This window comes from Triplophysa rosa, linkage group LG7 (genome assembly GCF_024868665.1).
Source record: "Triplophysa rosa linkage group LG7, Trosa_1v2, whole genome shotgun sequence".
Lineage (NCBI taxonomy): Eukaryota > Metazoa > Chordata > Actinopteri > Cypriniformes > Nemacheilidae > Triplophysa > Triplophysa rosa.
Genome location: NC_079896.1, coordinates 3,558,876 through 3,572,563, shown reverse-complemented (window position 1 = coordinate 3,572,563; position 13,688 = coordinate 3,558,876). Strand labels below are relative to the sequence as shown.

The 13,688-nt window shown below is 36.2% G+C and overlaps 3 protein-coding genes across 4 annotated transcripts; 2 read left to right on the top strand and 1 right to left on the bottom strand.

Annotated features, from left to right (window-relative positions):
* Positions 1-1,685: 1,685 nt before the first annotated feature.
* Positions 1,686-3,319, top strand: rps26l (ribosomal protein S26, like). Its single transcript, XM_057338822.1, is given in 4 exon segments — positions 1,686-1,763; positions 2,547-2,724; positions 2,899-3,029; positions 3,225-3,319. Coding segments are annotated over 4 exon segments (348 nt in total). The 5' UTR covers positions 1,686-1,760; the 3' UTR covers positions 3,261-3,319.
* A 1,933-nt stretch (positions 3,320-5,252) lies between these two features.
* Positions 5,253-7,563, top strand: rplp2 (ribosomal protein, large P2). The gene is made up of 5 exons (XM_057338821.1): positions 5,253-5,384; positions 6,222-6,345; positions 6,733-6,781; positions 6,885-6,983; positions 7,433-7,563. The coding sequence occupies exons 2-5, from the start codon at positions 6,223-6,225 to the stop codon at positions 7,507-7,509; spliced, it is 348 nt and encodes a 115-aa protein (XP_057194804.1). The 5' UTR covers positions 5,253-5,384; position 6,222; the 3' UTR covers positions 7,510-7,563.
* A 2,033-nt stretch (positions 7,564-9,596) lies between these two features.
* On the bottom strand, positions 9,597-12,977 carry LOC130556959 (uncharacterized). 2 transcript variants are annotated; one of them, XM_057338321.1, is made up of 5 exons: positions 12,891-12,977; positions 11,646-12,462; positions 11,396-11,530; positions 11,038-11,108; positions 9,597-10,444 (listed from the first exon to the last, which is right to left on the bottom strand). In XM_057338321.1, exons 2-5 carry the CDS (start codon positions 12,451-12,453, stop codon positions 10,124-10,126), a joined length of 1,335 nt encoding a protein of 444 aa, XP_057194304.1. In that variant the 5' UTR covers positions 12,454-12,462; positions 12,891-12,977; the 3' UTR covers positions 9,597-10,123. The 2 variants fall into 2 exon arrangements, with proteins under 2 accessions (XP_057194304.1, XP_057194306.1); XM_057338323.1 differs by having other exon boundaries at positions 11,038-11,105.
* Between the last annotated feature and the right edge of the window lie 711 nt (positions 12,978-13,688).

The window sequence follows — 13,688 nt, the reverse complement described above, 5'->3', positions numbered from 1 at the left end:
AGCCACTGACATTGCTGTTATGTCAACAAAACCACTTCATCTGTCTGCGTATGTGCTGATCCACTAGTTTTCTTGTAATTTTACAAAATTAAGATGAGTTTGTATTTCCCCTTGACTTTTTCTCAGTGTATCATGCTCAAAGATTTTATATCCTAACCTTTCAGGTTACAAACTTTGTAATTTTCTGTGTATCTCTTTTAAATACATTTTATGTATTTGTTATTTTTTAGAATGTTAATTAAAATAATATAAATTGAAAATCTTTTGTCAAATGTGATTTTATTTGGAAATAAATAAGAACCTTTTCTTGAGCCTTGCTAACACAAATATGATATTAGCAAGAACATGCTGCTCATTTTAAGCAACAATAAGCGAGTTAGAGATGGCATATTATATTTGGACCTAATGGATTTCCTGACATTTAACAACTTTTTTGGTATGATGCAAAAGGATACATAATATGAGGTCGAGATGTAAACGAAAAACAATTGTGTTATATTGTAGTATTCACATGATCAATATTTCAATTATTATGCTACTTTAGGTTGTTAAACAAAAAGAGTTAAACAATTTACATTTAATTTGTTATATGAATTAAGATATTAAAGAAATTACATTTTTTTTAAGTTTTCAGTGCCTTTTGTTTAAAAGAAAATCGAATTGAATCAACGTAAAGTTCCATTTCTATTTTTAAAGGAAATAAAACCAGAAAATGTACATTCTGTGTATATGAAATTTTGCTAACAAAAGGATCAAATTTAATTATATAAATGCAATTGCTGGCATGGTAAACTATGATTCTCCAAAACACCAAAAAGTTTCCAAAATAAAACAACATCTCTATCAATATTCTTAATAATAAAATAACAAACATTTTTCACAATGGGCAGTAAGGTTAGAAATGAACCACAGTTTCTAAGCAATAATTACAAAAAGTGCAATTCGTATCTATATAGTTTCATGGTTTCATAAGGAAATGTTTTGTGGGATAGATTATCTGAATAAATTTAAATGATACTTCCTTAATTTTGTTTGTGATTAAATTGTGATTGGGAAGTAGCCAAACCAACCCCCTTTATTTCGCTTGGAATACATATTTGGAATGTTGTGACTTACAGCTGACAAAAACCTCTGATTGGCTACTTGTAAACTCCAAAGTGTTCTACTCGTGGTTCTAGTAGTACACTTGAAGAGTTTGGTTCCAATATGAGATAACTCCGTTTTTAAAAAAATTCAAAAATCATGTTCTTTATTATGTTATCATGTTTTTAATGTGTTAATTAGCTGTATTTGTTTTTGTTATTATGGCTTAAATCAAAACAAACCAACTGCAGTTTGATTGATGGTAATCGGAATGCACAATAAAAAACATCATTTTTGGAAAAAACTCTTCAAGTATTCATGTGTGTTGTTTCACTGATATGTTATCCCAGGTCATAATAATTAGCGATTATTACCACATACTAATTTGTTATATTTATGAAGAAACATTACATGACAGTTAAACTGCATTTACGTGCACTACTGCGTGTCCTTCCGCAATAAACTATTTATTTTATTAGGGATGCACGTGCCACTGTGTGATATAGTAATGTATGTTACATAACACCAGAAAAAAAAACATATTTAAACGAAACACAAACTGACAATATAATTCATTTTTTAATTACTTAATGAACTTTTATTACGTATCTAGCCGTGGACGTTTTTTTTACTTCCGCCTCGCCTGTTCCGGTCCTCTTTCCTGCCTCTTGTTCAAGATGGTGAGTCTCGAGCTTTTGAGAACGATCGGGGAACGCGTTTTATTTGATGAAATTTGCTTTATGTAGTCACCTAAAACGTATGTCCACAACATATATTTAGTAAAGTGTCTGACTTAATCAAATATGACCTGTTATTTCGGGAGTATTGCACATTTAAAGGACGACGTTTGTGTATGCGGCTAACAACCGAGCATGTGGCTGTTGCTGTAGCAGCACGCGGCATGGCCAGTCCAACTCTTTTTTTTTTTATGTGAAGCAAAATGGACTTTAAAACGTGTTTTTATTATTGTCAGTTCGACTAGTGTATGTCATGTGATTATGTGCGTATATATCAAGACGTTTCTTATTTTAGTCCTTCAGTATAAGCAGTCTTGATGATGTAGCTATGAACACAATACTCCACTGTTAAATATGTTACATGTAATATGAAGGCATGTTTTATACAATTGTTAATTTTAATGGGAGAGTTTCACTTTCATGAAATGAATTTTTTTAAAACAATTTTCTCACTTTAAAAATGTCACACTTCATTGTACTGTTCTACAATTCCAAAAGTAAAAAGTAAAAAAGGTTAAAACATTTGTGTTATTGTTTAGTAGTCTGCCACTGCATTTATATTATAGTTTTCTTGTTTTACTTTGAACGAATGTGTGTTAACGTTTTATGGCATTTATTAAAAGGATATTTATATTGTGCATCTGATGTTTACAAATAAGGTCTCTGTGTTAAATTGGCATGTGTGTTCTAACGCTTTTATGTTTGCTCTGAATTTTTAAATGGCAGACTAAGAAGAGAAGGAACAACGGACGTGCAAAGAAGGGCCGTGGACATGTCCAGCCCATCCGCTGCACTAACTGTGCCCGCTGCGTTCCTAAGGACAAGGCCATCAAGAAGTTTGTCATCAGGAACATTGTGGAGGCCGCTGCTGTGAGAGACATCTCAGAGGCCAGCGTGTTTGACTGTGAGTTCATGTCATGACAATCAACACATTGTTTTTTTAATGCTCATCACTACACAGTACCAGTTTGAAAAGAGTGTAGTCGACATTTCTCAAAAAAGGGGCCTTTATAGAAATCTGTACTGGAATTCTGTTGTTTCCCTGGCTGGTACTTATTTTTTTTACTCTTGTGTGTAGCATACGTATTGCCCAAGCTCTACGTGAAGCTGCATTACTGTGTTAGCTGAGCCATCCACAGTAAAGTGGTAAGAAACAGATCCCGTGATGCTCGTAAGGACCGAACACCACCACCTCGCTTCAGGCCTAGTGTAAGTCTAATGACCACCTCATGTTTAAATCCAGTGAAAATCTAGTTGTTTTAAAATAGCACTGCAAAAACTAATCTTGGCTTTTATAATATGGATAACTGTAACATTATCAACATTTGTAATATTTTACACTGTCCCTTTTGTTGTTGCTTTGAGTGTTTTATATCTAAACCTTTCTTTTCCTATTTTTTGCAGGGTGCACCCCCCAGGGCACCTCCAAAGCCCATGTGAGGCAAATCACCAATTACATCCTGTGCATTTTATGCATAAATAAAAAAATCTGATTCAGATCACTGTGCTTTCTTTTTACTACTTGTTGCTTTGGAAACAACATGCAAGACTAACATTTATTTAATAGCTTTATAGGCTCATTGCATCTAACATTTCTAGTTGTGTAATGCAGAAAGTAAGATCAAAGTTAATTATTTATATAACATTACCTGATAGGAAGGAAGTGACCTGTCTTCTGTGAAGCTGTGTATGGTGTGGTACAGTACTGGTAGTTTTTATGGGGTAGCTTCGTGAGTATTACTCTTCATGAAGGTTAATCCAACTAAACTTTTTCACAATGGGGAACAGGGTTAAGGTGACCTTGTTAATTCCAACTGGATCAGTGAACCTTTTTTCTGAAACAAAGTACTCTACAGGACAACAAGTGGTCTCAAAAATCATTGCGTCCTAAAATACAGCTGGGGAACTATTTCTGGTGTCATGAACGTAAACCGAAATGATCTGGTGAAAAGACTTAACACATTCATGGATATATGAATATGCATTTAAAAAAGTTGAAATCGTGTTTTATGTCTTAAGAGCAATAACACAAGGGAAACTAATCTTCACTGATTTTATAATTCATGCATGAGAGGGTTAAACAACTACAGTATATGGTGGTAGTAGATGTTTTGTTTTCCATCCTGTAACACTTTTCTGTGTACCTGCCATCTGTTGCTTAAATACAGGATTTTGAAAACTGCTGAGTGTCACTAAGTCTCAGTGATCTACTTAGTGAGGTGTGAGTTCTAAATAAGCCTAGTATATTCTCAGACACACTCCGGCAATGCCACATACTAACTAAATTCACTTTATTCAAATACGAATGCTTTGTGTGTATTACACTCCAAATACCGAAGACACAAGAACTAGATTAATAAAAAAAAACTGTCATCAACTGCGTTTCTTCAAGCTTTATTTCTGGGACAAATAACCGAAGAGCATTTTTCGAGAAGAGGTCTGTTTCCACAAGTTGATATTTTCAGCAACAGCAGTTTATAAGGACTTGACTTAAAGAAAATCAACCACAATGGTAGAAGGTGACGGGCCTTTGGAGGAGACTGAGATGGAGACGGAGGAGATAAACAGCGACGAGGAAGCCCTCTACCATTTTAGTCGTTACTCTGAGGCTCGGGCTGCCCTGCCATGGGACCAACGCACATTAAAAGAGAAGGTGCTCCACCACATTGATCGAATCTTCATGTGTTTGCTTGCAGTCTTCCTATTGATTCTATTCGGGGAATTCCTTTATAAGATGTGGTATGTGACCAGCTGGAGGAAAATCTGGGATTTGATCCTGGAATCTGTTTCATACCTCTTTACACAAGAGAAAGATGAACGCTTAATAGAACTGTAGGAATGTTTTTGAAATTGATATCCCACCAAAACACCACATGGTTCAGCATTCTACAGACTTTACTGATTCTGGATCGGGATTAGTGGAACATGACATGACGTCTTATCAATACTAGTAAAATGTTGTGTTAGTTATATTCACAGCTGTGAAATTATTTATCTGAGTATGAGTCTGTGATTCACATTTATGTCATTGTGAGTTTTTATTTCTGTTAATAAAAACATTGTGTCATTTTATTGTATGGTTTCTCTGGGGCTGTTTTTGTTCTTTTTCAAAAGGATGTTAATGTTAACAACAAACACTCACACCCTGTAATTTATAGCAACTGTAACAAAACATGAAGTGTAAGAATTTTTCAAATTGTGCATGCTAAGTAGGAGATAACAGTTTTTTACGTCACACGTAGATGAATGACGTAAAAGCATACAAACAAAGCAAAGTTTTTGTCTGTAAAGACCGCATTTACAAATTAAATATTACTTCCACACTATTTCTGCTCCCACCAAGTTCAAGCACAGTGACAGACAGTACACACGTCATGGCTGCCCGGACTCAGAGGCGCCTGTCGACACAGCATCCAATCAGCATCTGTCATTTTGACATGACGCTCCGTGCAGCCAATCAGATTGCCGCGTAGTGTTACGTCCTTTAGTTATTTCCCTCTGTTCGTTCTCTCGTTTCCGGAAGTTGCAGCGTGACCGACGTTTCGTGTCTTTCGCAGACTTAAAGTACGTTTTTCTATTGAAATGTCATTCCATAATCTTTATCGACTTATTTTTATAAACGCGAATTATTGTTTTATATAGCACAGTTTTCTTAAATATAATTGATTTTTTCCCGCTCAGTAACAACCAACACGCTGTCGCTAGTTAATGCTAAAGCTACACTCCATTTTGTCTTCTTAAAGTCCTTGGAACGTGGGAGACTTTGCACATTTTTGAATTGTGTAATGTGGGATCGAAAATTTGTTTTTACTAGTTGACAATGGTTCTGAAGACAACAATTTCCACCCTAAGTTATATGACGCACGCAGGACACGTTTGGTTTACATGGGGAGCTATTTTAAGCTAATGTTACTACGTTTCCTAACAAATTGATTCGCAAATAAATGAATTTTGACCATGTGTAATACATTTAGTATTTTAACAGTTTTAAACTGATCAATATGTTAAAAATGCTGTCAGTGTGACCAAAAAATGTGTAATGTAACACCACGATCTAAAAATAAATAACGTGCATAAATAAGTCAACATGGTGCACCCTTGATCTTAGTCATTTAGCAAATGCTTTCATTAAAAACGACTTACAAATGAGACAAACAATGAAACAATTTTACACCTGACCTACCAGGAACTTCTTTAAATGTTAAGATTTTTCTTTAGAAATTAAATAACAAAGACAAATAACGTTTACCAGGTGTAGTCTGTGTGTAACATATTCTGCTGTTCACCTGTAAATATAACAGAAATAGAATAAAGACCGTAGATAAGTTAATAAAATGTTTAACAAAACATAAATAATACGACATTTAACCAGGTGTGATCTGTGTGTAATCTCTCCTGTAGAATGCGTTACGTGGCCGCTTACCTGTTGGCTGTGCTGGGTGGCAACAACAACCCATCCGCTAAAGACATCAAAAACATCCTTGGGAGTGTCGGAATTGAGGGCGATGATGAGCGTCTTAACAAGGTTGGCTCAGTTTTTCTTGTAATCCTGACAAGTTTACCCAATAATAGATATTCATAATTTCATCAGCCTCATCCAATTTTAGCTGAATTATTTGAATCGGTACCAATAAAAATGCTTTTTATGTGCTGGGGATTGGGGAAGAAGCAGCCCAAAACCTCATAACTGCATTAGATTGCATGTATGTGACACTTAAAGAACCTTGAATTCTAAAATCTCTCGGGTATATTACTAAAGGGACGCATTGAGGGAGCAATGCTTTTACCCGAGTTGCTCTCTTGTGCCCTTGTTTCTATGTTGTTAGTCAGTAGGACAGATTCTTACCTGTAGCATTTAATTCTCAAATGAGTCAATATCTCTCATGCTTTTTTGTTGTTACTCACTCAACAGGTCATCAGTGAGCTTAATGGCAAGGACATCAATGAAGTCATGAATGCCGGTAAGATTGAACTGTTTTTTTGTTGTTGTGGGTTTTGTTGTACATGGTGTCAAAAAGCTGTAACTTCTTTAGAACTGTCAGTCATTTTATTTTCCTCCTACAGGCCTCTCTAAGTTAGCCTCCGTACCAGCAGGTGGTGCAGTGGCGGTCTCTGCCGCAGCTGCTGCTGGTGGGGCCGCTCCTGCTGTCGAAGCACCTGCAGGTGGGTAGTTTGGTCTTGCACAAAGTTTGAAAGGAATAGTTCTCCCAAAAATTCATCACTTACTGACCAACATGCTGTTACTTACTTACATAGCACACATAGCAAGTAGTCATAAAAGCACAATTACAGTATGGTGTCGTTGATGACTCAAAATGCCTGTCTCAAGGAATTTCCTGCGAAAATGTGTGTTGTTGTCACATTTATTCAATTTCATCTGTTTATAGTCTCTACATTACACTGCTTTTTGTTTTTTTTAAAAAAAAGCATGGTATAACCTCAGTGTCACATATTTAACAAGTAATTGTTTGTAATGAGTTTTATCGGATAGCCGCAGTTCCCTCATCCTTCCATTTTATTGGATTGTAGTTTGTACATAAAGTGTGGGGCTAAAACTCAGCTTTGTGATTGCCTGTGTGATTTGACATTTGCATGTGTGCTTTGCCATTCAGCGGAAGAGAAAAAGGAAGAGAAGAAAGAAGAATCCGAAGAGTCTGATGAAGACATGGGCTTTGGCCTCTTTGATTAATCTGTCTTTTTTATTTCTGAAAAACACAATAAAAAAGGAAACATTTGTGTTAAATGTTTGTGCCTCCTTTTTGGTCTGTAAAACTTTTAAATTAATCTTGCATGGCAAATTTGACGGGTTCAAAAAGGCTTTACTTGGGCACAAAATTGAGAAAAATGGCTGTTTCAGCTCTTGTTGATTATTTGCCATCTCAGTAAAAAAAACCTGTTTGAGGAAAGAGACCTTTTCAAAATAAGACATATTGCTTAGAGGTTTGAAAATCACAACGTGTGCCTAGCAAACCTCCTGGAGCTTGCACTGGTGAAAAGTCAATAGTGTTATTGCGGCCATCAATCACACGTCTGAAGTTGTGATGTGTAAACTTAGATCCAGGTGACACAATAGCACACAGTGGCAATGCCTTGTTAGGCTCTCTGTCTCTAAATAAACTGAGGCTTGACTATTATTGCTCTGTATCTTATGGCTCTCTTCTGGAACTGAATGATGACATTTAAAAAGTTGTGTAATGTAAGTATCGTAAAGTCTGATGTTTGCCTGCTCCTTAGCTCACTAAAGCAAACTTAACGGGCAGTTTATTTACAAAACAACAGTCTAATTACTGAGGATTTAAAGTCGTTTTGATTTTGGTTCCATTAACATTGAAGTATAACCAGTGTTTAAATTAGAGGTGCGGCAATATGCTGGTATTGTTGGTAATTGTCATGTTAATAATTAAACATCTGATATTGGTACAGCCGTAGTTTAAATAATAAATTCAATGTTACAATAAAAGGGGAAACATTTAAAATCTTTTAAAACATTTTTTAAATCTTAGGATTTGGTGATATTCATAAATCTAATTCAACATCTGTAATGACACGGTCGAGATGAGGAGAGCACTGGACATCAGTGAAAATAAGAGAAAAAAGGAGAAGTAAAGGTGGATTAATGACGATTTCGAGTCAAAAAATGATTCTCGAGCACCTTCTGTGGAATCTAAAGTCATTAGAGCGGTCTTTGTTTATCAGCTTACCAACATGGATACTCAACTCAACTTTATTTATATAGCGCTTTTTACAATTTTCATTGTTACAAAGCAGCTGTACATGAGACATATTGACTATAAGCAAAACAATTAAAGTTATACCTGTAAAAACAAGAAAAAGGTGAAAGCACAGAAGACAGACATACCCACATACAAAACACTCCACACACACAATATGCACACGTACTAACACACATACACATAGACACACACACGGACGCGCACACACACACAACTTTGGGTTTGTGTACAGTATATACTGTAAAGTTTCTAGGTTAGGTTTATGCATGGTTGATATGTGAAATCTCAGAACCATTGTTGTCATTGAACAAATGCTGTTGTTTACCAAACAGATTTTTTTAAGATGGGTGAAGCACACTTTCTCTCGTTCTCTGATTTTGGGCAGAAAGTTAAAACAGAATATGACTGTACAGCTGCAATTCTTCTTTACTTGCCGAAGACGACTTTTGCCAAACAGATAAAACAAGTCAACGTTTTTCATGAAATTCAAATTGACCCAATTTAAGATCTTAAAGAAATAGTTTACCCAAAAATATAAATTCTGTCATCATTTAGCCTATTCATCCTCATGTCTTTCAAAATCTGTATATGACTCTTTCCTACACAAAAGAACACAAAAGAAGATATTTTGAGAAATGTCGCAGTGGTATTGTGTCCATACAGTGGAAGTCAAAATATCTTCTTTTGCATTCTGCATAAGACAGAAAGTCATACAGGTTTGGAGTGACATGAGGGTGAGTAAATGATGAAAGAATTTTAATTTTGGGTAAACAATCCCTTTAAGACTATTTTAACCCTTTGATCTCATTCTTGGATTTTTCAGATCCTTCTACAATTCCCATCTTTGGTGCTCCATTTCTGTTTGAAATGCTGTTTCATTAAAACAATACCATATATATGTTTATAGTTCAATCTTATTTTAGTTTTTATGTTTTTGTGCATTATTAGTGAACTTTTACACTGTATAATTTCTATTAAAAAGCTTTAATGCAAAACAATGATCGTTAAAGTGAATGGTAGACCACACTTTATTAAAAAATATTTTTTTATTCAGAATGTTAACATATTCTGTATACGCCCGCATACACAGTTACAACATATTTCTCAGTTCTATACACAACATTGCATTACACACTAAGATTTGCTGTTTTAAGATGCAACATGGCTAGTTGTTGCTAGCGGCTTCTTCAGAGATATTCTCAATTTTCATGATGAGGTACTTTTCATTTAAATTCTCTCCCTCTCAAAAAAGCCATCAGACTACACCATTAATTACGTATTTGGCAGACAATTAAAGCATCTACGGTACTTTCAAGGTACGCTTGATCATTATTTGTTCCCTGAGAATTGCTGCTAACACAATGCTCTATCAATTGAGCTACAGGAGTACTGATTTACACCAATTTGTTATAAATAAAATGTTTAAATTAATCAAATGTTAACTTAACATTTTTTCACAGTTTTCAATCTGTCTATAGTATTTAAAAATCCATCATCATCACGTCTCCAGTTTGGTGGTATAAGGTTTAAAAGTCGTACCAAACAGTAAGTCCTCGCAAACAACCTTTTTTAGATGCTCGAGTAGTCTTGGTCAAAGTTCTCTGTTTTAGTGTCATTGAGATGTGGATGACTCTCACTCATATGAGTAAAGCGATCTTGGAGATACTGGTTCCCGAAGCCCATGACTTGGCCTGTAGCTTGGCGATGGAGATTAGCCACCCTGGCTGTAAAATCCAGAGTAAATGCGAACTTCACCAGTTCTGGCGCAGCGACGGGCCGCTGGGTTTTCTTATCAGGAACTTCTGACTGTACATACTGGTCGGCCATTTGCTGGAACGATCTATAGGAGATACCCTCCAGAAATGAGTTCACGACCACGTTGTCTTTCAGCTGAAGAAAATAGGCGATAAGAGAACATTACATGTTTATTCCGAGGTGTAAAATGTACTTGTAAAATAGTTCTGTTCTACATTTACATTTATACATTTGGCAGACGCTTTTATCCAAAGCGACTTACATTGCATTGTATTATACATGTGTTTTATACATCCCCTGCGATCAAACCCATGACCTTGGCATTGCTAGTGCCATGCTCTAACCACTGAGCCACAGGAAAGCTGTGAAAAATTCTAGATTCTGATTGGTCAATACGTGCCAGAAATACAAAATATAGTAACTATGCAACTAAAGGATGCCATGACATGAAACATCCTGTCTAATATGTACAGTATATATCAGTAGGCTTACTGTACCCACCCATACAAATGTTGAGGATGACAACTGATGTACAATTAACAATTTGTAAAAAGAAAATGTAACAATATAATGTATAATGAATTAATTTAAACTTTGTGTCTACTTAAGTAAAAGTTCAAACGAAAGGGGAGGAGTGCTCGCTCCACTTGCATGCTTTCAATTCACCTGCATGAAATTGCAAAACAAAACATATTTCTTTGACAGGTAACGAAATGAAAGTAACCCACCTTGTCGTCTATAGAGTCGCCTTCTTGTTTTATCAGTTCTGTGATCCTCTTTATAACCTCTTCATAGTCTTCTGAAACAAAAGTTAAAACAGAAATATAACAGAAGCATGAGGAAATATTCTGGCAAATACGCTTTTTGCTCTTTGTTTTTCTACGATATTGATCACAAAATATTGCATTCACTGGACAATTACTTTGTTTGTCTTGAGAAAACCTAATCTGAAAAAGCTACAGTAAGCCAGTACAACACCTAAGATTTTCAACATTATTAAGGTTTTGGATGATACTCGTAGAAATTGGCTCTTGTTATTGAGTTTCTTGCATTTTTCAAAGTGTAGTGTTTTAAAAAAACACTCACTTTTTACACCGTTCTGGCCAGTTGGTTGAAAAGCCGCATTCCCATCGGCTGGACCGTCCTTTACTTCATGCACAATTTTCTCCAGCTCCTCCGACACTTTCTCATAGTAACAGTCGTTTGGCTCCACCTCAACAGCTGTGTAAGGGAAAAGTTCATTAGATCTTTTTCAGATATTTAAACCTTAAACTAACACAAATGGGAAAAAAATAAAGTTGTGCACACGTGTAGAAAATCTAAGTAGGATACGTACGCTTTCCTGTGGACATATCTCCACTTCTCCTCCATTTTGCTGATCTCCTGTTGGTTTGTTTCTTTTTCATATTTTTGGAGCGGCGCAGGCCGCTGTCACTTTTCGAAAGGGTCTCAGGTATAGGCAAACAGGAGATCTGCGGTCTCAAGGGTTGTGAAACAGGAAGTGATTCTTCGGCTGTCGGAGGATCTTGTTCCTTTTCCTGGTTTCCTTTGGAAAACCAGTTCAAGAAACTCTTCCATACTGTGGGCTTCTTCGACTTCTTGCCATCTTTGGTTTTCCTTTCCTCTAAAGAAGACTCTAATTCATCTGACCTCTTCGTTTGAGCATCTCCAGCAGTATTTGTCGAGAGAGGTAAAACATCGTTTTCATCTTCCTTGGCCTTATCTAACTGAAACCGTTTCTTCGGTTTGCTGTTACACTTCTGTGACGCATTAGAGCCATCGTTGCGACGCAGACTGCCTTTAATTTTCCACTTTTTGAATTTCTTCTCAGACGACGTTTCAACCTTCTTGTCTGGTTCAGATGCAGCGAAGGCCTCTTGTACAACATCCTCATCTGCGATAGAGTTTTGTAAACTCAAGTTAAGGGATGTGTCACTGGAATGTTTGCGATCTCTTTTCTTCCTCTCCGCTATGGTGACCCATTTATGTGATCTTTGCTCCTGTCTCCTGGGACACTGGGATCCATCGTTCAGGCTCAGACTTCGTTTGACGTACACTTCTAAAAGTCGTTTACGGTCCTTTTCTCCTACGGACAGCAGCTGGGGGCTGGGCTGTGTATTCTGTTCGCTTGAGATGGACGTCATTCTGTCTTACTGTAAAAAATAACAAAAACGTATTTAGATTGACATTCATAGTTGACCCATATGCATTTGTATTCATAACAACCTTCAGAAAAAATTAACTATGGTTTTATAAAGTGTAGTAACCATGTTTTTAGCAAACTGATTAACTACATTATCATCATTTTACTATCATGGTTATATTATGTAATGCAAAAAAACATAGTTTTACTATGATTACTGTACTAAATACAGGGTTATTTTTTATAAGGGTCGCTCGCTATATAGGGGCCAAATAAACAATTTAATAAAGCATATACCAAACTGATACATTTAATGTAAATGAAAATTTTAAAACATTTCAACGACGTCACGTTAGGCGTATATTGATCAAGCAGCCCAAACACAAACAAATTCCAACATGCGATAATTTAAGTGAATAACAATGGACGCTGTCTTACTGTTTCTCGCACCCTCGTCTCCGACGGCGAACGACAGCCAATGTTTGCGCGTTCAAGGTTTCTTAGTTATGTGTGCAATGTTTGTCACTCCTATATCAACGAGAGGTGTTACGTCATCCAGGTGAACTTGTGCTCGTGAGAGGCGTGCTCGACTTCATGCAGTCCTGCGCAGACGGATGGCTGCAACACCAGAGTATCGCGAGATCGAAATAAAAGATGAGCTCTTGACTCGCTCTCGCGGTACTTTGATGTCATACCGATCGGCTTGCGCAGCGCCGCGTGAATTCGAGCACACCTTTAGGGAAGTGCGTCAGGTGATGTTTACAGTTTCGACAACCCCGGTTTTATGACACGAATAAGGAAATAAAAACTAAATAAAAAGAAACGCCTAACCTATATATATCCTTGCATGAACTGATTTACACGTTATTGTGCAATATGAAATATCTATATTTCAGTTTATCCTTTCACTTAACTAAACATTTAGATTTGAATTCATGGGCCTGCACTTTAGAATGAGACAGAGATTGCGTCATTCAGAGATCAGTAACATGCAGCCATTTACTGTAGATTCCCTTTGATGACTCATACAGCAAATCATAGAAATGCTTTATGAAGGTTAAAAAATTCCTGAACTTCTGTAAGCGTCTTGCTATTGCCTAAGCCATGGAAAATCTGGCACATCATGAAAATGAAACTAAGAAAAGACAAATATAAAATCAAATGGGTTATGAAAAATTGCGGGTGCAAATAGAACATAGAATTAAATTGTTTAAATGACATTTCATTCAAGAATGT